Below are 27,988 nucleotides of genomic sequence, written 5' to 3' on the forward strand. Positions count from 1 at the left end.
TTGATTTGCAGAACATCTCTCGAATTAGCCTGCTTAAGGAAACACCCTTCAGCACTTTTTAAAAAGTAATTTAGAAAAGTAATGGATAAGAAGCAGATTTTTTTTTGCAACCAGGCATGGTTACTGACCAGTAATATTTACTTCAACTTGGGCAGAAGTGCAGAATGTACACTAAACTTTTGTTGGGGTTGCTAGGACAAATGTGCTGCTTTGTTAAAATGTTCTGGAAGGTAACTAGCTAGCCCAGATTCTGAAACTCAGAACTCTCCTGCCATCATTTTGTTTATTTTTAGGCTACTTAGTTTGATTTCCCGCTCCATGAATTACAAAGAGCCTTTCACCCATAGCCATCTTCCCCCAAACTTGAGATGAGAACAGAGGAAACAGGCAGTAATAAAGATGACAAGCCATTATTCAGTGTCTTTCTCTGACACCATCCAACCCTCCAGTCTTCTAATTCATATCTTACTCCTGTGGTCTCATTGGAATCAGCCACAGGGAAGTGTGCTAGCCTGCCGGCTGCCAGCTGCTCTACAATAAAGCTATGCCAGTTTCTGCCCCTGTCCAAGCAGCATGAGATCACTAATATTGTGTTCCTTTTATCTCCAGGAATCTGCCCTGCTTGCCTGCTATGATAAAAGCCACTTCACCTATGAATATCGACTCCACCAAAGTCAAGAATGTTCAACATAACTTGCCTAATCTTGCTATGTTACTCTGTGCCAGTTAATATATTACTCCCACATGAAGATATCCTGCTCTTTAGCATGAAAGCTGCCAGGCTACTTTCCTAAGTGAGCTGTACAAGTAATAAAACTTCAGCTTATACTTGGGTCAGGTCCTTTTTCTTACTATTTATAGCTACAGTCCTGCTCCCACTCAGACCAATGACAGAACTCCTGAGTTACAATTGGTAAAGAGTTACCCTGTAATGTTCTCTCCATCACCAGCTGAGGGCCAAACGTTGCTCACATTTGCTGAGGTGTAAAGCCAGAGATACTCCACACAAGTTAATACAGTTACTCTATATTTGCTGAAAGTAGAATTAGATCCTGAAGCTACAGGTCACCATATTGCTATGTATTACTTCTTTACGGCTGCATCCATAATGAGCTAGGCACTTTCCAGACATTCGAGAAGGGATGTCCCCGGCACAAGGAACTCAGTCTAAGAACTGATAGGTAGAGAGAAGTTACAGGAAGGAGCACACCCGTTAGGGATTTTTTTATACATATCCATAGACTCACTGTCAGCAGCCAGCCCAGCAAATGTGGGGCTGAAAGAGCAATTTAAATATGGATAGGGCATCCCTGCAGAGAATCTCAGGGATAGAAGAAGGCATGTAAGCTTTCTGCATGGTCACTGAGGGAAAGGGTGGGGGTACAGAGGAGAATGTGAAGGGGTGAGGTGAAGCTTGACCAGGAGAGGATAAATAGAGAAGGGCAGTTATATAGTACTTTGAAAGTGGAGACAAGACACTTGAATCCAGTGCAGCAGAGGATGAGGAGCCAGTGGGAAGGGGGGATGCAAAGAGGAAAGTTACATGATCCAAGCCAGCAGACAAGAGAGATTCCTTCTGCAGCCATGTTTTAAACGGAGTCCAGGGATGTAGTGTGTGTGTTTGAAAGGCCAGAAAGAAGGATGTTGCAGTAGTCCAGGTGGGATATAATGGCAGCCTGACCAAGAGATTTGGCTCTGGAGGTGGAAAGAAAAGGGTGGAGATGCTGAGGAAGAAGGGGAAGCAGGATCTGGATATGGTCTGGATATCTGGAGCAAGGGAAAGGGAGGAATTGAAAATAACCCATAAATTGCAGACCCTAATGATAAACCATTGGAACTGTTTACCAAGGGATGTGGCATATTCCCCACATCTTGAAATCTTTGTCAAGTTCAGATGCCTCTTTCTAAAAGGCACGCTCCCGTTCAGCCCCATGTGAAGGGGTACAGTGCAGGAATTACTGAGTGAAATTCTATGGCTCGCGTTGTGCAGGAGTCATACTAGACATTCACAATAGTGACTTCTGGCTTTAAAATCTCCACCTCTTTGATGGGGACGCTGGGGATGTCAGCAGTGATAACGATGAAAGCCTGGCCCTTTCCCAAACCATGATATAAAATATTCAGAAATAATTTACTTTTGAAAATTTTGTTCCTTGAGGAAATATTGTTGAAACTGCAAACAACAGTCTCGTTGAAACATGCTTGTTGCCAGCAGCGTCCCAGAATGGATTCACTGATCAGCATGGACAGTGATTTATTTTTTCTGAGAAACATGAGCATAGTATAAAAAGACCTTGACTAACATGGTTCTCAGATATATCCCCACCTCCTCGGGAAAGCCATGCTATAAGCCAGTCAGGAAACATCTAACAAAGGCATTGTTTGTTGCTTCATATTAGTACTATCATATATTATTCACATACTACCTAATGCATGCTAGTCACCCTGGTTCCAATCGTGGCCTGGATAGGGCCAGAATGTCTGGAGCCTGCCATGCCATGGCACCTAAAAACAAAGGACACCTGTGTTTGGAAGTGACCTTGGGACTTTTATTGCCAGGGTGGGTACAGGAAGACCAGCTGTGTGACAATAGATAGCACTCGGGTCTCTTCGATAAGGGAGAACTTTCTCTGATCATGCAGCTTCATCAGCTATGCTCTGCATTTTATGAGTATGCAGTATCCTTGTATAGCACTATGCTCTTTGCCCTCTACCTATGCTTTACAGTGAAAACTGCCTTCAAGGTGAATGGGGACTGGGGAAATTCAGTAGCCTCAGAATGACAGGATGTTTGGTGATACTTCAGGATCTGGGAGGGAGTAAAATTTTATTTTGTTAAAGGGAGAAAGTTCTGTAACTGTATCACTTTTCATGTCTTCCCATTATTGTCCCTGCCTTGAGGCCACTGTATCCTACGGTTGAAGGAAATAAAGGGCAATGGCATGAAAAATAAGGGATGAAGCTTCTTTTTAGGATCCTCACCCCACTTTATTTTATAGAGCGTACAATAGGATACATTTATATCAATGTATGAAAATTGGCACGATTATTATTTGAAAACAATTTTTATCTGATGCAGTGCTTCATAATTGCTTTTTCTTAGGTACAGATTGTAGGATATTAGGCACTAATGACTGTGCCCTAAGTTGTGTGGTTACTCCTTTGGGGGTGAACAGAACCATTTCCTAAGAGTTGGTTTTCTAGGAACATGGATTTGGCTGGTTTTGGAAGAGTGAAAGACAGAAATTTCATTGTTTTTGGGTTGCCTGTCTATATCAAAGATGAAACCACCATCCAACTTCTAAATCCAGGCATATGTTTTGTGAGCTTCCAAAGAGGAAAGGGAAACTTCTTCTCACTCATGAAGGGTCTCCCAGGACAAGCACTTTGTGGTTTTGTTTTCCACTGACAAATTTCCATCCTCAGTTAGACATGATGGAAAAGTTTTATTTAACCATAACTTCCGAAAGATTCCTCTAAGGATAATACAGATTGTTTCTAAACTGCTATTCTAAAAGCTACTTTATTTAATTTATTTATTTATTGCTTTGTATCCTACCCTAGGGATAGCAATGTTTCAGGAGTGATACTTTCCTTTAAAAGAAGAAGGGGCTTCCAGACTAGTTTCCAGGTTGTGCTACCATAAGGACAAAGCAACTTATTACTTGCAGTTACCCAGGAGAGCACAGTACTAGCCTTTCCTACTGAAGAGTAGCCCCTGGTTTCCCTAAAAGTCCAGAAATAACAAATTTAGAAATAAATTGTAGCGGGTTTTTTTGGTACATTAATCACATTTAAATGAGTGGAGCAACATAAATTATCTTAATATTTTTATGAACCTTGTTAGCCCACTTCAACTGACAAATAATATGCCCAATAGTTATTCAGTTGATAACTTTAGGATATCCACGGTCATGGCTCAATTAATTTATTCTATAAGGCTGTTGTCCAGTAGTTCTACCTGTGGCATGGGAGCCAGAGGTGAATGCTGCTGCAAAGGTAATTTTCATAGCCCATTGCATCCTGCCACTGGCTCCCCATTTTCTCCTGCATCAAAAATAGGTTTCTTGTCTAGGCCCTTTCACAGCCTATCCCCGCCCTATTTCTCAGGTCTCTTTCTTTATTGAGATGTCAATCCCTGCCTCTACCAATGATGCCAGCCTCCATCACTCACTTGTTACATTTTCAAACAAGCATTTCTCCCATGCAGCCCCACACACTAAGGAGAAGCTTCCCCCCGCCAAATCTGCCAAACTAACTCATTATCTGCCTTCAAATCCTTCTTCCAAACTCTCCTTTTCTGTTCTGCTTACACAAGCCTTGACAAGAGCTAGGCTCCTGGTGTGCTGAGACTACTGCCTGTTATGCTGACCAATACCAGTTCATTGTTTCCTTGTGCTGCCCCGTCAGTCAGTCTGTATCCATCTGTTGTCTCTTGTCTTATACTTAAATAGTAAACTTCTTGGGACAGTGACCATCTTTTTGTTCTGTGTTTATACTGATCCGAGCACAATTACGTCCTGGTCCATGAGTACGCTCCACCACAGTATAAATAATTATAGTAATCTATAGCCACACCGCCCTTAGGGTATGTACTGTCAGAGAACTGCAGATTGTAAGCACCTCTCTCTTGCTGATCTGAAGATCCTTGCTCTTATTACCAGCATCACTGAAAGCTGGGAAAAAACAACTGATGGCAGGACTTGCCTTATTTTTTTGTTGTTTTAAAATTTCTACGTGTTTAGTGAAAACCTGTGTTCAGATGAAGGGCTGCAACAGCATAAACGCTCAGATCTTCATCTAATCTCAAACCCAAGGTTCTCAGTTGCATGGGAACCTGCACCTGCTCTCCCTGCTTGTCTTGCAAGACCACTGGCTGGGAGTGAATGGAGAGTGGGGTTTGTTTGTTCAGCTCAGGAATGGCAATTGGAAACCCTACTACAGCTCCTGTTTTGGAAACAGACAGGGTTTTTTCACTAGCTTAGTGATATTTTTTGTGCAAATGAGTGAAATTTTGAGGGGAAGATGAGTTAAATGTTGGGCCTTGTGTCAGCCTTGACAGTATCTTTCTGAACTAATGGAAACTCTGATTTTCAAACCTACTGCAGTTCTTCAGTGACTGGGGAGCAGAGTTGTACCTACATTCAGCTCTTTTGACTCCACGGCTCCAGCACGCATTGTAAGTGGCGCTTTCTCCATTGATGCGCTGCAGTTTTAGCTCAAGAATGATATTTAGATTCCATTAAGAATGTTTTATTGTCTCGAATAGAATCATCACGGTTTGAGCCATCAAGGATCTCCAAGCCAATCAGGTTACAGAAAAAGGTAGCATGATCTTAAGGTATTCAAGAGCAACTTTATTGGGGTTTCCATCCACATCCACTACTTTTCTCATTGCTTTGCTTTTTAAAGACTCCCAATCCTCCCACCTTCCACTCCCTGTCAGGATGCTGGCAGCACCTTGTAATCTCTAGGGGTAATACACTGTTCTCGAGTTCAAAACTATAGTTAGGAAATATCCAGTTCTGAGTGGGAAAGTAGGAAATGCAACTCACACATTAATTAATATATCTATTGACCTGAAAATTACAATGTCTTCTAGCCTAGATGTCGTTCAAGAACATAAAGTGACACTCAATAGGAAACCAAAAAAAAAAAGTGATAATTTTTCAAAAACTGCTGATTTGAAACTGAAACACAGTATCTGATCACAACAGGACAGAATGACAAGAGACAGAATCATATCTCAGACTTCGACTATTCATATCACAGCACTGTAGGAGAATCTGTCAGGATTTGCCTTCAAAACCTAGGAGATTATGGCCCTGATTCACTGCTGCTTTTCTGCATCTTGTGTGGTCATCTCCACTGAGGCAATCTGAGTGTAAAATGCCACCATTTTGCTATGGTAACCACTTGTACAGTGTCTAAGATGAAACAAGGCCCAGTGCAATGGTGAATTAAGACCCTGTGCTGGCATACAATGTGATGGGACTCAAAAAAGGACAATTTTCAGGTTGCTGTTTTTAATTTTTTTTAACAAAACTTGAAAACAGAAAGAAATGTGGTGTTTGAGTTATAGGAACACACACACGTGGATTCAATAGTTTAAGATTTTTTTTCTACTCCTGTAATTCAAAAGCTATCTTTATAGGCTAGTAATGTTCAGACTCTGACAAATGGCTATCAGTGTAAACCCACTTACAATAGGTTAGAAAAGCAGTTATATACCCAATTACAAACCAGTCTGTGACACCCATAACTTCTGTCTGGCTTGGGATGGTTTGGATCTTTTATTGTTTTGTCTGTCCCTTTAGTCTGTAAGCCCCATGGGGAAGGGATAATGTTTTATTCTGTGTCTTTGTAAATAAGAGATGGGACATCTGCACTTAACAAATAATAATAGAGACAAATTGTGACTGCCTCATTGTGACTTTCCCAAGGCCAGAAAGCATGTCAGTGGCAGACCTGAGAATAAAACCCAGCTATTCTGACTTCTAGTCCTGTAGTTTAACCACTAGAGAATACTCTTTCTATATTAATGGAAAGGACTTACTCCCTTAGAAAATGGGAGCTGTGTGTGATTTAACTCACCACATAGGTTGCAATACCAGAGGTGTAACAAGATGAACTCAAGTCGGAGTTTTAACCTTAACAGGGAACTTCCTGATTTTCATAGGTTTAAGGCTGACACCACTGAATTTATTTTCCTATTTTTCCTGTGTGAATCAAGCTGTCGTTCTTGTACCTCTGCTGAGTGACAATTAATCTCACACCATTTTAAATTACATCTCCTGTTTCTTGCCACACAGTTAATGCTGCATAATCAGCACCACATCTGTTGAAATTCTATTACCAAATGCATTTGCTACGGTGACATGCTGCTGTTTTTAGTATCTTGACTATTTCATAACCACAACCATGTTGTTATAAACCATGTTGTCTCTAGTTCTTAGTCCATTTCCTTTTACTGTTTTTCTTCTGTTGCCATTTCCACCTACTGTACAATATCCCCTTTATGAAACTCATTTCTGATTAATCTAGTGAGGCAGTTTTGAAGATGGATTGTATGTGGTTAGGGCTTTGATCAGTGAGGAAGACATGAAGATAGACTGTTGAGTGTTTGTTGACCCCCTAAGAAGATGCAGTTAGAAATATGCTGGGGAGATAAGTAGAAGGATTAAGAGAGTACACCTTTAAATGTGTAGTAAATATAGATAGAAAGGACAAAAATACTATTTTCCTCACCTGCAACAATATTTGTCACTTACATAACATATGACATCTTCAAAGAGCTGTACAAATACCAACTAACAAGGTATGATAGGCATGCCTTTTTACAGATGGAGAAACAGAGAGAGAGAGAAATGAACTGACCTGCAGACAGGCACAGAAAACCCAGCATTAGAGCGAGTGTAACAAATCCATGGGTGCATACACACCTGCGCTATCATTATTATCTAACCCTCAAACATGGGGCATCTGGGACAGGATCCAAGACTTTTAGCAGCAAAAACAAAGTTCTGTAGCACACGAACTAATGGGCATCTTCCTTACCTACTCCTAGCACTTATGGCCTGAATTCAAACTCCATTGAAGTTAGTGGAAAGACTCCCATTGACATCAGTGGGCTTTGGAGCAGGCCCCAAGTCTCTGAGGGTCTGTCTACACTGCAATTAAAAACCTGCGGTTGGCCCATGCCTGCTGACTTGGGCTCTAGCTAAGGGGCTGTTTAATTACAGTGTAGCCATTCCGGTTTGGGCTGGAGCCTGGGCTCTGGGACCCCGTGAGGTTGGAGGATCCCAGAGCTCAGGCTGCAGCCCAAACCGGAACGTCTACACCGCAATTAAACAGCATCTTAGCCCGAGCCCAGCGAGCCCAAGTCAGCAGCTTGGGCCTGCCGTGGGTGTCTAACTGCAGTGTGGACAGACCCTTATTCTTTCTATGGGCCAGTTATTGGAAAGCAACATAACACACATGCAGAAAGCAAATGAGTATACAGGGCAGTTCAGTTGAGATCAGGTGTATCTCTCTGACCTCTGACTCACCCTCTTCTTAGCACATTCACCCTGCTGGCACTGGGTCTGGACATACTGCCCTTTCAAGAAAATTTCACACGTACTATACCAAGCCTGCTCCTTATTAATGATTAAGTTGTAACACTTTAGTACAAAGTCCAGGAACCTTTTTAAAAAAGGTTCACCCACCCACAACATGCTTCAAACCATATTAAGAGGGATACAAAGCCAGCAGCAGTCTCAATTTACAAATGACAAGCGTGGTGCTCTCTGCAGTCTCAGTTCAGGCAGCTTGAGAATTGAAAAATGCATGTGCTTATGCATTTGCACAGCTGCTTGTTGCCAGAGAACCACGCCTGCTTGCTGTACACATGCACCACTTTGCAGTCAGAGAGCATACTCCCAGCTGTGACTTGCTCTGGAGAGGTCTGCAGGCATAGCACTGAGCATTGGAAGTGGAGAGCTTCCTATGGGACAATATAGGGACTGTCTGGCCGCACTTTTCGTTTGGTTTGTGTTTTCCTGAGACCTTATTAACATCTCTTTATTGTATGTCTAGGTCCTTTTAAGACACATAGTGGAATACATTCTGGTGCGGCACACAGGTCTGTGAACGTTAGACCACAATGTCCTGCTACTTTGCTATGGAAACTTTTGTGAAAATGGAGCCATGCCCTGAGTTACTATCACGCCTCAAAAGTTATGACTCAAGAGTAGCTATCATGGGACTAAAGTGACATCACATGAACTTCAGTCATGTGATTCTTGAAACCTACAACAGCTAAATCTGTACTGTAACTTTTTAAAAAATGTATAAAATGCTCCTGATTATCAAACTCAAGGCACATGGACCAAATCTGAAAAAAAATCTAAATTGTATCTATCATTGTCTTAAAAAATGTAGGGCATAAAATTACTGCAATTTAAATAAATTAATTCTAAAAACGTTGCCTTAAGTCTGTTTTCCTTCCTCCACACCTCTACCCCACAATTCTCGGTCCTTTCCCTGTGGGGTTTGCAATTCAAATTCCACTGGGTAAATTTGCATGAGTATCAGTGTAACATGAGTTATTATGTGTTGCTTCAGTGTTGCTTGGCATACGTGTACTGCAAGCCAAGCATCCCAGCAGAGACTGCAAGAGAAGCAATGGCAAACCTCTATAAGGAGTCAAAAGGGGAAGTGCCAGGTCCTATGAAGGAGGACAAGCAATTGGGTCTCTGCAGGGGTGAAGAGCAGCACCTGTCTTTCCACTACAGCAAGTGGAAGGTGTGTTTCCATCTTGGCCTTTGGGCAACGTAGCACAATCTCTGTTTCTTACCTCTCTCAGCCAGTATTTTACAGCCAATCAGTGCAACCGTTCTACAGATACCTATCAAAAGAAAGCTGATATAATACCAATGGCTTCACTTTTTAAAAGTGCTGTACAAACATTAACTAATGAGTCCTCACCACCTCCCAGTGAGGTGGGTAAATATTATCCCTGCTGTGGAAATTGAAACATCGAGGCTAGTGACTTGGCCAAGGCCAGTGAGAGTCAGGAGCCAGGATTAGAACTGAATTCCTGGTTTCCCATTCTGTTGTCAGAGCTTGGATCCACACTACACTAAACAGATGTAGGTGTAGCCTAAAAATGTATCATGCTGGTAATTAGCTAAGGTAACCAACTAACAAACCGCTAGCTAACCACCAGATAGGCTTTCCCACACAGCAGAGTTCTCACATGTTTCTCTGAAATATCTGGTGCAGACCTCTGTCAGAGACAAGATGGATGTTGGGGTGTGAGCCAGTCTGGCGATTCCTATGTTCCCAGTGTGCTGGAGGGAGTGGAGGTGAAGAGAGCACACCATAGCCCATCTCTGTTTTGAATTCTATCATTTGCCCATATTTTACTTCTCTTATCCGTATCTCTCTATATCCCCCATGCCATAATGCGATCCTCTGCCCCTTGGTGTCTGCTCTGCAGGATATCAGAGTGCTGGCTGGGGTCAAGGTTTTCAGAAAACAATTAAAAGATTTAATCCCCAGCAGTTATACTTTCTGGGTGTCTTACACAAAAAGCTTCAAGAGTCATCTCTTTAGCCTCCTTTCGCTCCCTGCATGACTGGAATAGCTAGTTTCTCCCAAGACTGTAGAGTGTGCTCTCTGGACTTTGTGTTCCTGAAATAGCGGCCCTGCTGTAGCGCCATAAAGCTGTAACACATGTAAATCTCCTTTCAACATTGTCTCACTGTTAAATATGCCTTTGCTATCCCTGCCTTACCTCCTCAACCTTTGGAAACACCACCTTGTGTGTGACAGGCAACTGCTGTGGGGCATCTTAGGCCTTGACCACATGATGGATTCACTCCCATTAGACATCGGTGGCCAGATGCCCTTCTGCAGGCAGGCAAAGCTGTTCTATGGCTGTGATTTGCACTAGAGTAGCCTACCTTGCTTTCAAGCACAAATAAAGCCGCAGTGGTGCAGATTGCTGTTTATAGCAGCTTGGCCTGTCTCCACGAGGGACGTGCATCCGTAAAGATAAACCCATGGCTGGTTACTGATGGCTGAAGTCCCCAGTGTAGGCAAGACCCCAGTCTCAAACTCCGTAGCTGACTCTTGATCTGAGACTAGTTTTCAATCCTGCCCTCTTTTGTGACCTTTCCTGACTATAGTTTCCTGTATGTGCTGTCAGCTGTGGAAATATGTCCTGCAGCTGAAAATAGCTGAGACAATAAACGGATGCTAGTAACTCTTTTATTAACCCTTAATTGGTTAAAAAAGAGGGAAGACATGAAGGGCGTAAAGCTGGAAGAAATTCCTCATTGGATCTGCATTCTGGGTTCTTTTATAATTAAGTGGTTTTGATCCAAATCCTTGCACATGGTCCCGAATGCTGGTCCCCTTCTGATGCACACATTTTATTCTGGGTGTTGAGGGTGAGTAGCAGGGGACGCCACTTTATCTACACCCATTTGGCTCAGATGATGCCCAGCACTCAAATCCTATGTGACAGCAAAAATCCTGCATCCAGGGGGAGTAGATGAGATCACTTCTCTAACCCCATCAACATACTTTGGCTGTCCAGCCAGCAGTCAACACCTAAATGGGACACTGTAGTTCTCTTTAGCTGCACATGCACTCATTAAATGAGTACTTCTGAAATGCCACTCAGTTCTCTGCTGTGGTTGTCGGGTTGTTTGATGCACCCTCCTAGGCGTCTTTGCATTACACAGTGTGGTGTACCAGAGTAGTTGCCAGCTTATATGGTTCCTTCATTTGGAAAACAGAAGGATGAGGCCTTTAAATTGACAGCTGTGCACAACACACAAAACTGGGATGAAGGTAAATGCATTTTCCCATTTTCTCAAATGGGACAGTATCTCACATGCCCTAAGAGTACAACTTCCATTGTGTCCAGCAGGCATCACTGTATTACAGAATTTACTTTTCCCTTCTGGTTCAGTGTGCTGCTACCTCCACAAATCTTACATCCCATCACTGGTCTGGGAAGTGACCACAAGTTTTCAGGATGTATATGATGCTCCTTTGAAAACAGAGTCCTGTGTATCACAATGGCTATAGTTTACATGATACAGCTTTGAAGGAACACACAGTAGGAATTGCCAAATTCAGACAGAACGGTGGTCCACCTAGACTGGAAATCTGTCTTTAACAGTGACAGTACGTATCCAACAAGGTGTAAACCATTAGGAATGTATCTGCTTGTTTAGTACATTATCATGTCACAAACTGTGAGTTTGGGGGAAGGAGGGATTTCTTCCTGAATCTAGCTGGACTAATTTATGTCTCAAAAAATGAGGATTTGGGGAATCCAATCCCAACTAATTTGACTGGGGATTTATTGTCAAACTGAGGTTTGTTACACTGTCTGAAAAGTCTTTTGAAACTTTATTATTAGTTCTTCTTTGTAACCAGCCAAGTAAAGGGGCTGGTACTGGTAACAACCTCAGTGTATCTCAGATACAGTCTCATAACTCTTGTGTGTAAATTAACCAGGCTCTTACAATGTTGCAGGTACATTTTCTATTCAATTATTTTTCTACTATTATGTACCCAAGGGTACAGCAGCATCTGCTCTTCAAACTCAGAATTGTTCAACTTTGGCCAAAGATAAGTAATTAACACGCATTTTAAATGTGGCCAGATCAAGTTTGTATTTCTGTAGAGCGTCTATTCTTTGCTGTGATATTTGTTCTCTTCAGCTTCCAACTCAATACAAAAATATCAGATTCGGTTTTGCCTTAAACAAGATTCAGTGTGCATTTTAGATGAGGGGAATGGGAGGGGCAAAAGAGGAATAAGGAGAAGCGCGTGAGAAGGAGCAGTTAATTAGAATTAAAGATGATGTTACACTTTAAGACATCTGCCTTTATAAAGGACTACTGAAATATCAGTGGGATATTTTTAGGGTTGGCTGTTCACTTTATCTGTTTTAAGCTGGATTTGGGATGGATTTTTCAGGTCCATTTTTAGATTTCACAAAGTAGGAATTTCTAGTTCTCCTCTAGCCCCATAGGCATTAGCCTGCCCCCAGTTTCCCCCACTGTGAAACTGACCATCAGGGAGTTACAGGAGTGCTCTATAAAAGAGAGATCAATGTGTATATGTGAATAGTTAATCGCTAACTGATACGTCTCAAGAATATACAACGTTCCTGGGTTTTGTAGGACCAATTAAAACTACTTGTTGTGTATTGTATACGATATCTCATGTGCAGCTCTTTATATGCAGCAGTACCTAACTGAACGGCACAGCAGGACGAAGATATCAGGAGCACCTCACAACACTTAAATTGGTCATACAAGAAAAAATTGGACATGTTGGGTAAACTCTGTAGGTCATTTCACCTTCAAATCTTTCTTGGAGAGAAAGGAGACTTTAAAAATAGAGCGTATTGGAGGAGCAGAGACAACGTGACTGACATCTGAACAAACAAAATTAACACTGACACCCTAACATCATACCACTGTTGATGACTTCTACACACAGGAAAAATCAGCTCCACACCTACAGCAGAATTCTTCCTTTTGTTGCTCATTTTTAACAAAGCATGTTGTTTTAATCAGGCAGAGCAGTAACGAGGATCTCTCTCTTTTTTAACTTTATTTTATCAGGTGGGCTCCATGGATAAAGCTGATACAAGAAAGAAATTCTAAAACTAACTATGAAATTAGAGAAGGGCTCAAGTCACAAAACCTCAATCTGGATTTCAAATATCTCAGTAGTTCAGATCCAGACAACTGGGACATTACAAAGATAGGGGCTATTTACAAAATTCATGCTTGGAATGCCTCCAGAGTTGGAGGATTTGGGTTGGGCTCTGAGATCTATCTGAAGTAGCCCTTAAAAATATGACTGACTGCAAGGTCTACCATTTTGTCCCCATGAGCTTACCTTCTTCAGGACCAACAGTGAAACTACAGACAGTAAAGCTCCTTTTCTCCTCCTGTTTCACAATGTGCTCATCTGAAATAGTGTAATTTTATTAGAGCTAAGAGGCTTGTTCTCTTCTGATGATGCCATCAGTTCCACAGCATACACTTAATTGCCAAGTGCAGTACTATAACAAACTGAGCTCTGGCTACGGCACGTTTAGTGTCCCAGACTGTATAATGTCAGGGCTGAGAGCAATGCTGCAAAACAGAAAGTGAGGAAGGAAAACTCTGTCAATGCTTGCCGTGGCAACTGCAAGAACAACAACAAAAAAAAAAAACAACTTACAGCTCCTCGGTACCAAAGTAGAGTGTTAAATTTGCTGGAGATTTTAAATATCTAAAGTAGCATGGATGCAGGGTTCCTCCCACATGCATTTTTAATGTGGAAGCATTTCAGTGCTAGAAAAGCATTACAACTTTGCTTTCTTTATCTCTGCATGAGGGAGCAAGGAAGGGCATCCTTGCAGGAGCCATGGATGTTCCACATTTTCCTCCGTGCACCCTCAAACCTCTAAACCCCATTTGGCATCTTCCATCGCTCTGACTTGTCAGACTGGATGAAATTTCCTTCAAAGCAATGGTGGCTCTAGGTTAACATTTTAGGTGGGGCATTCTAACTTGCCGTATCTACACCCATGCACACATAAATTGAGGATAGTTTGCAAGTATCTCTCAGTGCTCTGTCGTGGCTCCTGGATTCTCCTTCAAAGTCCTTCTGCAACTGCTTTGGAGACCCCTAGTAAAATGTGCATATACAGTCTGGTGTACTGGAACTGCTGCCCCACATGGATCTTTCATCTGGAAGAGCATTTTTGTTAGTGCAATAGCTGGGAATGGCACGCAGAACTGAGATAAAGGTGATTTTATGCTGATTTATTTTCTCATTTTTCTCAGTGGGGCAGCTATGATGATCCATTCATTACCATCAACACAGAAGCAGGAAACGAGAGATGCATTTGTAACCCATTGTGCATAGTGTGTTATGCATTGGCTGATTGACAGAATAGCATCCAAAGAAACATATGGTGAAATCTTGGACCCCCTGAAGTCAGTGGGAGTTTTGCTTAGCATAAATGGTAAAGATTTGTGCTGTAGCAGTGGTGGTATGTGTTCAAATCCTGTTGTAAGTCTGTGGTGGGGATGATACACATAATCTACAGGGTCCAGTAGAAGAAGTAGAGGCCCCTTCTACAGTGGAAAGGTGAGAAACAGCCACCAGATGCTGGAGAAACTGGGAGATTTGGCAGCCAGGGTTCTTCTTGTTTGTATTTTGTGCTTTGTTAAAGCTGAAATAAACCTGAAAGAGGGTTAAAGGATGCAGTATATAATCCTAATGTCAGATTCAAAAATTTTTTTAGTGGTTTAAATCCTCAGAGAAACAAAGAGCCAAGTGGAAAGCCTTTGGCCATGCCTGCAGAGTTTCAGGCAGCTGAGAGAGACCTCTATAGAAGGACAGGAGCTGCCTGGAAGGTTCTGAGATAAATGATCTGTATTAACTACTGCCTGCTCTAAATGCCTATTAAGCACTGATTTAAAAACTAAGAAGCATTTGAGTTACAGGATGTAGGCTGATGGGGTGGGTCAACCAGAAGAAAAGCTACAAAAACAGTCTTTCAGGATCTGTGTTCCTCCTCCCAGCTCTTATTCCCAGAAGCTTTCAGAGTGAAATATTTATAACTAAATAAACTGGCTTTGTATCACCAGAAATCAGAAAGGAAAGCAACAGTTTGGCCTACAACCTCAGCCCAGTGGTGACTGCATATGGAGTCCTCCTTTCTCCACCACATCTGTCCTCTGACATTCAAATAGCTATCTACTGACTTCAACAGCCCTCATTGCTGGTCACATCTGAGCAGCTCTCAAATGCTAATGGACTTTTCCTCACAACACCCTGTGAGCTAGGAAAGTATTATACTTATTTTATGCATGGAGTCAGAGAATAATTCAGTCATTTGCCTATGGTCACATAGGAAGCTTGCAACAAAGCTGGACTGAAAGCCAGCTCTCCTGCTCTTCTCTTCAGCATCAAAACCATCCTCCCTCTCTTCTAGGAGTTCCTTACATTCTCTCTCACAACCCGGGCCTGGATTCTGCAGCCTTCCCTGGAGCATTTGTGTATGTGCTGAGCCAAGAGAAGGATGCCCATTGACTTCATTGGGCCACGCACTAAGTCTCCTCTCCCCCATACCAACGTCCCAAATGTCTTTGAGCTCCAGACTGCTTGTTCATTAAGGGTGGGGCTCCATTTTAACACTTGCCTCTCTTACGCATAGAAAGCAGGATTTATTTCTTTGCCCCGTATAAGAGATACATAGTGTAACCTGCCATACTGCCTCAGTGGCTTTTCTATAATCTTTAGTTGCAAATGGCCAACAATTAAAGAGAAGAAAATTGCAAGGAGTCTTTGAAAAAATTGCTTCATTGGCATTTTCAAAGATAAACTCATTAATATTTTTTTAATGTGAGATCAAAGCTGCAGAGCTCACAATCGCCGTGACCTTAGGAAGATTACTTTTGTGATAATACTTGACAGCTTACGGCAGGATAACTCATAAAGCCACAGCAAATGGCACGGCACACACAGAGACCTACAGCTCAATGGTTCTCTTAATTTTCTTAGCAGCCTAACACGTATTAATGCAAAATGATGAGCCAAGACAGATGACTTATTCTCTACTTTCCTGTTTTTAGAGAATGCCTCTGTTTAGCTCAAACAGGCCCCACCAACAATTATTAACAGTATTTACAAAGTTGCCAAGCAGCTGTTCCAGCCTTCACTGTGTAGGCTGAGGCAATCAGTTACACTTTCATTTTCTAGTCTCTCTCGTCCTGACATTTAGAAAGAATACAATGCGTACTTTCAATATGGACAGACTCAAGAAAACAAAAAGAGCACAGACTATTACATTGAGAAAACTGCAGTGAGAATATCAATAAAAAAGCATTGACTAAGGTATTTGATTCTTATATCTGTTTCCCGCTGTAGTTTTTAAACTGCCAAATATGGTGCTGACTGATCCTGGATTCTCCTGCAATGTCCCATGGGCTGAAACTGCAAACTAGTGATGGCTCCTGGTGATCAGGGTCTGCCTTTTTCTGACCCCTTCTCTTCCTGCCACCCCTTCCATCTCTGCAACTCTCCCTTCCCCAGGATTTGTACAGATCATTTTCTGCTCTTCGCACAATGTCCAAAATCCTGCTCAAGATGGAGGAAAGTTTGGGGGCCTTTGTGCAGACTCTCTGATTAACTCAATGAATAAAAATATTAAAATTTATTTTATTCATTCTATTCAATTCAACAGCTGTTCTTGCAACAAATGCAGTTATACCAGAGAGGCACATGAAATGACTTGGTATCCAGGGGCACTGTATCTCCTTTGGGTATGATCCTGAAAGGTCCTGAGCACCTCCTACTAGAATCTAAGTACCCTCCACTCCCTTTGAGTTTGCTGATGGGGCATTTTGGGCATGCACATCTTTCTGTACACAAGTCATTGGATAAAACAAGCAAAATGTTCCGAGGTAGATTTGCAAGACCATCCCGTGTATGCATGCAACACTGGGGTTTGTATGCATCTCACAGTCTCCCTTTGAGGAAACCTGGGCAAAGAAAGATGAAGTGGTTTGCCTGTGGTCACACACACACAGACTGTCAGAACTGGAAAGAGAGTGCATCTCTCCTGAGTCTCTATAATGGCAATGACCATCCCGTGTATGCATGCAACACTGGGGTTTGTATGCAAATCCATTTTATCACCTGTGATGCATGCAGTATAAGAACCCCTCTAGCCTAGAACAGACAAGGGGCGGGATACTGTGCATATGCTGCGTGTCAAGTTACCCAGGCACAAAACAAGCCAGGATGCAAAAACTAGCCAAGAGCATAGCTCCTCCTAAGCATATTTTTTCTTATGCTCTGTATCTCTATAATGGTTTTTATCCCAAGAATCTCATGGTGCTTCCCAAGCATTACTGAATTTGATCTCACAGTCTCCCTTTGAGGAAACCTGGGCAAAGAAAGATGAAGTGGTTTGCCTGTGGTCACACACACACAGACTGTCAGAACTGGAAAGAGAGTGCATCTCTCCTGAGTCAGTCCACTGCCTTATCCGTCGGGAGCAGCCTCCCTCCTGCTTTCATCTGTATTTCTTGTCAGTGGGCATCACTGCATTATCATCCCAATTTCAAAAGCCTAAACACCATCCCGTCTGACTTTTTTTCCCTCAATGAACATGTTACTAAGGGAGCCACAAAAAAATATAGTCACCCGTGTGTGGTGGCAGGGCAGCACCAAGAAGAAAAATTTTGATCATGCTTCTGGAGCTGCAAAAATCTGATGCTATAAATAAATGATTTTGGGTTAAGCCCTGCCCTACGGTAGAGCATATAGTGTCATTTTTAAGGGTGCTGCAGCTAAACACAGAAGGTAATAGGCCAGAGATGTTTCATAAAGAATTTTTACAGCAAGGAGCTGTTTGTGAACTATAAATGAAACCACCTTGTACGTAAATCAGAGGGATGTGACCGATTCCTTGCACTGCTTTAAAGCAACTTCTGTTGTGAAACAGAGTGGTTATAATTACAATTACATGGAGGCTACATTTCTTGAATGAGTCCTTGTATCATTTCAAAATGTTGGGCTTTCCATGACTTCGATAATTATTTGCGATTAATTTGCTTAATTCACTCCATCCAGATGGTAAGATCACACAAGAGGGGGGTGTGCGGTCATAAAGATGCAGTCACCCATTCCTGCAGAGGATTTTTATTGTACAGCATTGTCCTGCACAGCAGGCACCTGCAGGCTGCAAGAACATTGCACTTTTCAGTATTGGTTATTGTCAGATATACTGTACCCTTTTAGCTTGGGTCCATCGTGGGAACCAAAGTCAGAAGAGAGAAACCTTTCGTGTGTGAAAACTGTGCTCAGAATACTACAGCCAGGGGTGTAGCATTACATTTCCTTGCCTTTATTTTTCGCTATTATTTTGTTCTACAGATCTAAAATGCAAAATGTTTTGGGGACATAAAATACATTCAGCGTCACATAGGTTTAAATACTGGAAAGAGCGGCTCAGGGCATAATCATAACTCAGATAGGAGGGAGCTCAGCTGAGTGCGGATACTGAATATTATAGTTTGTTTCTTCCACTGGGCACCAGGACAAGATTTTACAAAAATGGCCTCTAAGTTTTTTAATAGTCTCCTTCCTCTGCAGTATGTGACTTAACTTTTGGTTGCATTCTTTTAAAATGAATATCATCCCCTTTCATGGACCCTGAACTCTTGGGCCCCTGAGATCTGAAAGGCCTTTGTCACAGGGGGCAGATGTGTCCTTTTCTGTCACTCAGAAATAGAGGCAGCTGGGGATGAAGTTGAACTTAAAAGAGAAGCTGCTGCAAAAGGAATCGGAGTTTATTCTTCTATTTGGCACAAAGGCACTAAGTAAAAGGTAGCTGGAAAATAGATTTTTCCCAATGTGGGATCCATTTTCCGGGCTGCTCTTACTCAGCTAGTTTGGAGAATGTGCTCCCAAGTCCCATAGCTCCGCACCCTGATTTCCTGCACATTTTTCCTTTGCCTTCAAGGCCTTTTGTCATAGCAGTTGCCCTCCCTGTCTGTGCCAGCTCACAAGGCCCTCTCTGAAACCTATCAAAGGCGATCTTCAATCAGGCTCAGGCTTCTCTGCATAGTAACATAAAGAGCTTCCTCCCCCACATGGGTGGAGTGCACTGCTGCCTCTGTAGCACCCGTTAGCCCTGTGACCTGAGAGTGAGACATTGGGCTCAAGGACCATGCTTGGCAGGTAGCTGACTGTCTGGCACAAGGTAGCGTGGCTAGGCCACTGTTCTGCTTTTTCTTTAAAAAAAAGAGAGAGAGAGAGAGAGAATGACTGTTGTACCAGGTAAAAGCTTCTCCAGCTGCATAATGCAGTCTTCTCCACACCACTTTACCAATTTGCCTCTACCTTTATTTAGAAGTAGACTGTGCCATCCTCCCCCATGATGGTGAGCACTCACTCACGTGAGTACTGCTGTTGAAGCCAATGGGACTACTATTTGTGTAAGTGCTCACCAATGCAAAGGTTGCACAAGCCAGCCCATTATATTCCTGTGTTTTTCAGACTATTTAAATCCCCAGAATTATTCCAAATCATACAGCATTCGCTTCTCCCAAAGCTCCTTACCCTGAAGGGATTATAAATCCCCTACTGTCCACTTTTATGTATGTGTAATGTACTTGGAGATTTATGGATGAACACTGAGCCACCAACAGTGTTTTCATTCCAAGCAGCCCCTTTTATCTCTTCCTCCCACTTCTACCACCAACACCACCGCTTTCTTGGACATCAGCCTGGAGCAAATGAAGTAACCTATATATGTGGGCACAAATGTACATAACTATATTTTTAAAATGTTTCCACCAATGCAAGGAAATGAAAAGGCCTTCAGTGATGCCAGTTGATGATGCCAATGATGCCAACTTGTGGCTAATAAAATATAACAACATGTGTAAGTTGCTTTTACTACCTATCTAGTTTATTAGCTGATAAGATAAGCTAAGCATGTTAAATGAAACCGATGCAGTTTATCAAATGGAGATCACAGTGCATCAACCAAGTATGCTGTTTTCTGACTTTTTTTAACTTGTAAGCTTCTTTGGAAGAGAACAGACCAGTCACTTTCTCAAACACAAATGAACTAATTGAACAATATAACCATAAAATGTCATAAAATATCACATTCTTCTAAAAGGAACAATGTGTTCATAAGATCAGAAATCATTACACTGGGTGAAGAAAAGGAAAGGAAATTTGCAACTCTATTTCTGAAACATACCTGCTTAGTAGTCACTAGTTTTATTATTAGCAATAAACTAAACTTTAGTATGAACTATACTACTGAAATGCAGTCACCTTTGGCAGAAATGCAACAGCTATTTAACAGCAAATTTATACAACAGAGAGTGAAAAAAATATTGTATGCAGTTGAAACTTTAGGGGAAATTTTTGGCAGGCAGAATGTAATAACAAAAATTGGAATTTGGCCAGGACAGCGGGGTAAATACCTTACTCTTGCAAAAGGAGCCATGGGATCTTTAGACCTAAATTTATCTCTGTACCACACAAAGCTGGTGTTATCACAGAGTTTATTGTTGTAAATTATTGACATTAGAAATGCTGAATCATAAAATTGTGATTATGGAAAAGAAAACTTTATATATGCAAAATGAAATTGCTTCTTGGGTTATTCTTTGATGTATCCTTTCATTTTGATTCTTTCTCACACATTTTTAAAGGCCAAAATCACATAATTGGGCCTTGAAGATTGAGGGCTATGGAGCAAAATCCTCTCAGATACGCACTTCAAATCTCTTATCTGCACTGCGGATTGAGGAAAAAAGTTTTGCCCTATGTTTATAACTGAAAATAAAACATAACATCTCCAGAGTGGAAAATTACAGGAGTCAAGACTGCTTGAAGTCACCATTAATAGTCAGTACAGTTCCTAGCAGTGAAAAGCCAACTAGTAATAAAATTAGTGCTGAATACCCTGGATGTTGTCTTAACTTTCTCCAGCATGCTCTCAAAGCTCCTCTCCCCTAAGCATTTCCTACACAAATTCTCCTTTAAAAATTATTTCTGGCAGAAATACACACCATGAGGAAATAATGGTGAGATGTGCTACAGGCTTCGGTGTGCAGGAAAGAAAAGAAGGAATGTTTCAAAAGAATAATGCTACAAAACCAACTGAAGAGGAATTAGTTTTCTGCTCTAACAAAAGGAACAAATTTCTCCATAACAATCACATCTATTTCATGCAAATTAACATAACTGAACCAGAAGAAAGTGGATTTTAACCCAAATGGAAACAATTAAAGCTTAGGCTTTTTTTGACTGAATAATAATCCCATGTTGGTGCTGCCAATTTATGTTGTGTTCTATCCACATGTAAATGTTCAGTATGTTCTGTAAATGTCTGTGCCACCCATGTTTGCCTGTTAGTGACATAACTATGCCTTACCTGGGTCATCTTGGCAAGGTCCAGTGAAGGTCTTTGTTCCTGAACGTCCTCTGGCCGTCGTCGTTTAACTCCAACCTTCTTGTCATTAAGGACACATGGCTGAGATCGGCTTCGGGACAGCCCGTTGGAGCGTCTCATCAGCTCTGGTGTTGAGGCAGGTGTGCTATTTGCTGAGGGTGCACAATATTCCGAAGAGGAAAACTGATCATGTGAACAGGAGAGGGACCTCTGCATGTCCACCCGGCTACTGTCTACAGAATTGTGATCATAACCCAAGATGTCACCTGCCTGTCCGTAGGTGGTCGACCTCCTCAGCCCCTGGCATGGCTGACATCCAAATGTGTTGCTAAATCCAGACTGGTCATATGATGAGGAAAGAGTGTTTGACCTTGATGGGAGGCTAAAACTTGAACTCCGCTGCATGGTGGTGAAGCCATTGGAGTAGCGTTGGACACTTCCCCCGCTATAACACCGTCTCTTTTCTACAGGAGTCCAGACCTTTGACCCTAGAGGCCTCCATGATGTCCTGCAGCTAGACATTTCATCAGAAAAAGAGAGTGACCTACACTGGCGTTTGCTTGGAGGTGCTGATGGGTTACCATTGTGGTCACTAAGACTGAGGTCTTTAATCAAGTTGGTCACTGAACATGTGTTAACTGCCTCTCTTTGCCATATTGAGCCATCTTCACTGCTGAGATCTCTCCATCTGTCATTTTCTAGTTTAGAAATTATAAAAAATATATATATTTTATATATCTATATTTCTATACACATACACACACATTAGCATGAATTACTGGTTCATTTTCTATGTCCATTTACTAAAAATAACACATGGGACATTTTCCAATATAAATTAATTAACCTATGGAATATGGTTTCCCAGTGTGCTTGACAAATGATTGCTTTCAGTTGGATGGGCGGAGAGATAGATAATGTCAGCAGCAGCAAAACAGTTAATATAGAACTAAACTACTATAAAAAGAGACTATACAAAGAGTACTAATGAAGGTGAACTTAGCTTTACAAAAGCATACAATAATCACTTTCTCTGTGATAAAATATGCCTGAGAATCATGTGTTTAGTTCTAGCATCTACAAGCGACAATTACCTGAGAGGTTTACATCATTATAAGAATCTAAAGGAAATATAAAATAAGAATTAAATATCAAGGACCAGGTTCTTAGCTGGCATAAATTGGTGTAGCTCCACTTAAATCAATGAAGCTCCACCAATTTACACCAGCTGAGGATCTGGCTCCAAGGTTTTCTTTGGAGTTGTCCTTAAGATAGCAAGCCTAATGAAGTAAATACATGTAAGTTCCAATGAGGTCCAGTGGATACCTGTTACAGCTCTTCTATTTAAAAAAAGAATGGTCTTAGAGCAGGGAGGAACAACACATTATGATTATCTAACAGTATGTGGAGGTTTGTATGTTATGTACAATATGTTGTAATGTAATTGCTTTGATCAAAATTTGCAAACATGGATGCCTAACATCAGACACTTAAATCCATAATCAAGTACCTAAGTAAATAGCCTTATTTTCATATGGTAGATGCTGAGTAGTTACAGTTCCCATTGAAGTGAACCCATATTTGAAAATGTTGGCCATTACTTTGCTAGTAGCATATATTGTTGAGTCTCTTCAGAATTCAAAGTAGCCTTTTCAGTCAATTTTCATCTGAGAACAATGACGATTTCAGTGGGAGATGGGTGCTTTATACCTTTTAAGTTCCTTTGGAATTCTCAGTCATAAATAATGCAATAAATTGTTCATACTTGTGATAAACCTGACACTGTAGCAATTAAATACTTCTGCATTTAAAGGGACATGTCAATGTGTGTTTAGTTTTTATTCTTTTTCTCCCCTCTCTTTCATTCAACAAATCTACATGGAAATTTTTTTCTCTGTCAATTTTGTCCATCTCACTTGGAAATGTTAATGCATTTCTAAAATAGCAGAACAAAAGCCAACATGACTTCCCATTGAGTACATCTCCATGTGTATAAATCAGGTCCATCAATTGGCATATGCCTGGTGAGGCTCTGTGAATAACATTTGTCCTGCCTTTCCATACAAAGGCTCACAATTACATTTTAAAATATTTACAAATATAGTTATGGTTAGAACACTGATAGCTGCTACATGAAAGAAGGTTGCAATCCATGTTACAGTTATGTTCAGATATCTCATTGTTAACCACTTAGGAGCGCAGTGCAAATCCTGTTGATCATATTCACGCAGATAGTCCTACTGAAGTCAATGACACTACACAAGTCGCCCATAGACTACAGCACGGTTAAAGCTAATGAGTTTCTTTAAAAACATCCTTGTTCACATTCAACAGTAAAATCATGTTAGAACTATGCCATCAACAGCCTTGATGGAAAAAAGTAATCGCCTAACCATGCATGACTGGCAACTGTTTTTGTAGACTGCTGTTGCAAACAGAGGCAATATATATCAGTTAACTGTTGCTGCAGAGTTTTCATGTGTTCACATCAAAATAGTGTGATTTTGTTTTTACTTAAGTAATTGAGTGCTGATTTTAAAAGAACTAGGTAGTCTTAATCTACAGCTCTAGGCACTACCATCATTTGGCACTTAACTAGGTTGACATCCTTTCATTTCTCACTGCATTGGGTGAGTTTTATTATCTCTAATTCCAAGAGAATGCCACGTAGTAACTGCAGAGCCAGATGTTGTTTGTGGCCATAGCTATTAATTCAGTTCTATTTTAACCATTGCTGTCTTCCTCGTTTTAATAAACACAATGAAGAGTGAGAAATATGCACTAAACAATTACATCTGTGTTTAGATCTTTATTATTTCCCCCCCTTATTAATGCAGCCATCAGAGAGATTTCTCAGGTCAGATCACCAGACAAAAGAAACAGAAATAGAAGCTAATTTTTAATGGCAAGCAGCCATGACCTTCAGGTCCTAGACGTCGCATTTCACAAAAGGCCTTGGTGAGCTACAAGAGGATACAGGATACCTTCCTCTTTCAACATCACTTTTGCACAAACAGCTATAAATCTTTAAAAACTACAAAGAAAATCTAAGGCACAATATTATCTTGAGCAACACTTAAGATTTTTTTCCTTTTCACTGTAGAAAAAGCCTTGCAAAATGTACTGTTTACCAATGGAAAGTGTGAATTCTCTTTGCATATGAAGTGTGCTACCAAGGAGACTATAGCAATAGTCCTACTGTGCAATGTCCTTTACAGTACGATGGCCCATATAAATGATTCAATATATGTTCAGTCAGCCATATTCAGCAGGGCTCTCTCAGTGCTGAAGAATTACGGCATGAAGACTGTCATATGTTTTAGCCTGCTTGAAGTCCATCAGTATAGGATTATTATTTTTAAACATCACATGATAACGCAGGACATGGTTTTCACAGCAAATAAATGTTAACCTTGAAATTGATGGGATGTTAAACTGAAAAAAAGGATATTGCATGGGTTTTGTTTTTAAATGACTCAAAAAATCCCTCTAAGAAAAAAAGGATTTGCTGGTTTTTTTAAAAATAGGATTCTCATCTTCTAAACACTGATACTAATTGTAGGGGAGCCCTTCATACTGCTGTAGTTAAGAATGTGTTAATTTTTTTTTAACAAACTTCAGTTTGGTTTACACAGCTGCAGAAATTTGTTCCAACATAAAATTTACCATGAGAGTTCCTCAACTCAAAAGACACTGCTTTGTTCAAGAACATTTATTTGTCCATTTATAAATGGGAGAGAAGCAACAAAAGAAGAACTTTACCAATCTCAGGTGTTTTTTTTCCCTGCTGCAATTAAAAAGGTGTTTCTGTTAGTTTGTTAAAAAGAAATATTGCTGGCCCTCAGGCCACTTATTTTTGGATTTAACTTACAATCATAAAACTGAAAATGTCAAGTTGCTTATTGCGTATGTCTAATAGGTTTTTTCCTATTTTTTTTATCCTACAGCTTGGTATTTATAGAGCATATCAGATGCACTTTTGTGGTACCTATTTGGTCATCATTAAATAGTTTTCAAAGCTCCCAAAACACAGATATTGTCAGGCAGATTATTATTGTAGTTTTTGTTATTTCTATTGCAGTAGCACCTCAAGATCCCAGTTGAGGTTACAGCTCCATTGTGTTAGGGGCTGTACAACACACAGAAAAGGAGACAGTCCCTGCCTTCCAGAGCTTACAATCTATATGGAAAAGACAAAGAGTGGGAGGTGAAACAGTGGCACAACTGGGAAAGGAACCCAGAAACTAATTTTATAGAAGTTTTAAAAACCTGTGCTCAGAGAAATGCTTTGTCTCCCCATAACCTCCCTCTTTCTTTCTTTCTTTCTTTCTTTCTTTCTTAAACACTCCAATAAGAAAAGGAAATGACATACAACTATTACAATTGAGCACCTTCAAGTTGTAACATTAAACCACAAAAGCCAGAGAACTTTGACAATGAATAATTTTCCTTTACTCGTCTCTTTGTGTCTGAGAGTTGCAGAAGTCTGAAAACAGTTGCTTGCTACTCATGCTGCAGTATTCTGGCACAAAAGAGAGAGGCAGGCATGAAGTGGCAGCAAGTTAAAAAGAGTGTTCCAACCTTATAGGCTGTCCAGCCTCACAGGGACACGTGGCCATGTCTGATCCAGCTCTCCAAACCAAGGCTGCAATACTATTAAAATCCTAGCTCTTATCTAACCCTCTAACTTTTGCTATCTCATTCACCCAATCCAGCCCAATCCTGCATTCCTTGTGCATTCAAAGCTCTCACTAGGGGTTTGATCCCAAACTTGCTAAACTCAACAGGAGTCTTCGTTGATTTTAGTGGACTTTGGATCAAGCCCTGAGGGGTTCAGTCTCACCTCTCGTTGAAATTAATGGCAAAACTCTCAGAATAAGTTTTTACTTGGAGCTAGGGGTGTGATTCCTACCCTGAGGAGACGGACACTAGCTCTTACCAAGCAAGCACACTAAAAACAGAATGAGGCTGCAGCAATCTGAGCAGCAGGACGATTAGCTGCCCTGGGTACTTGCCAGTCAGAGACCCTAGGTACATATTCAGGAAAGCTCGCTGCTCATGCTGCTGGAGCTACATTCTGTTTTTAGCATGCTAGCTCAATGGGAAGCTAGTATGTGTATGTCTCCTCGAGCTGGGAATCATGCCCCCAGCTCCCAGTGTAGATACACGCTCAGTGACTTCAGTGAGTAGAGGCCCTCAGTTTGCTTTTGAGGAGAAGGCAACTTAAAGCTGTATCGGACATCGCTTAAGAGAGCGACAGAAAACAGCTTTTCTGCATAAGGCGAACAATAAAATATAGGGCTACATAGGGCTATTGTAACTTAATTGATTTCAAGGATGAATTTGGCCCAGTATTTTTTTTTAGATGCTACGTTTTAGAGCCTGACAGCTTTGACTTTGTTCCTCTAACCTTGAAAAGCCTGGTTTGTCTTCAAGCCTCATTTTCTTTCATATTTAACACAGGCACAGATTAACCTGATTAACTATAGAGGGTCCAAAGCCCTTTGTGAGCAAAGCAGAACAATCATATGATGACCCTAGCTTCAGATGACACCTATTTGACATTGGTTCTTTTGTTCTGACACTTGGTGCTATTTCATGACATAAACCAAATGACTCCAAACAAGATGTGGTTTTCTGCAAAAAGCTAAGAACCTAAAGCATTTCAGACTTGTGGGCGAAAAGATGCTGGAAGTATAAACTACCCTATAGGTGTCCATGGCCTGCTTATTAATGTTAATGTTCCACCTACATCTGCTGTGGTTGACAGCTATTAAGACTTGTCTGCTCAACTGTGGTTGATACTAACTTTGTTAAGTACCAAGCCACGAACAAGCCTCAGCTAGAACCAACACATCCTGTGCTTTTAATGTTAGGGCGTGCTGGCCGTTTTCTTCTGTTCAGAGATTAAGGCAAGCCGGAAAGTTGGAACTGAAACTGCTTGCATGTGAAATATGGTTTACCCGAACTTCGGATCTTTGATAACTTGTTAAATAGCTATTGACATGCTGATATTTTGAACTTTCCTTCAATGCAAAAAATAAAGATTTATATCATCTAATTTTGAAGAGTACAGATTTTTTTTAAAATGGAATATTACCCATTTTCCACTCTAAATCTGGTCATTTCAAAACAATTTAGGCCTCACACCATTAGGAGAGTCGTAGGTGAGGGAGGAGATACTGCAGCTGCTAGCACTAGACACCCCTGAAGGCCAGTAGTAGTAGTAGTCACTCTCCTTAGCATTAAGTTCAGTACACTCTGCTCCTTCACACCACTGCCTGCCTAGCCTTTGATCAATCACTTGGACTTCCTCACCCACCCCAAATCAAATGCTGAGACCACACCCCTTAATTGGATCCAGGACGCAGAAGAACTATGTATAAACTAGATTGCTCCTAGAACCAAGTTTTCCAGGCCAGAGTAAATAGGCCCTGGCTATGTTATGAACCATTTTACAAAATCCTGCTATAAACTAGCCCTAGTCTC

At 41.1% G+C, this 27,988-nt stretch overlaps 1 protein-coding gene across 2 annotated transcripts in view; it reads right to left on the bottom strand.

The window, feature by feature from the left end:
- FAM53B (family with sequence similarity 53 member B) overlaps positions 1–27,988 on the bottom strand; it is a 120,324-nt gene that overhangs the window by 46,596 nt on the left and 45,740 nt on the right. For both annotated transcript variants that reach the window (XM_067533442.1, XM_067533443.1), the window contains exon 4: positions 21,482–22,197. In XM_067533442.1, coding sequence (XP_067389543.1) covers positions 21,482–22,197 — 716 coding nt within the window. The remainder of the gene's footprint in view (positions 1–21,481; positions 22,198–27,988) is intronic.

The sequence above is a fragment of the Emydura macquarii genome, unplaced genomic scaffold, assembly GCF_026122565.2.
Source record: "Emydura macquarii macquarii isolate MOO-44397 ecotype Brisbane River unplaced genomic scaffold, CSIRO-AGI_Emac_v2 contig_3343, whole genome shotgun sequence".
NCBI lineage: Eukaryota > Metazoa > Chordata > Testudines > Chelidae > Emydura > Emydura macquarii.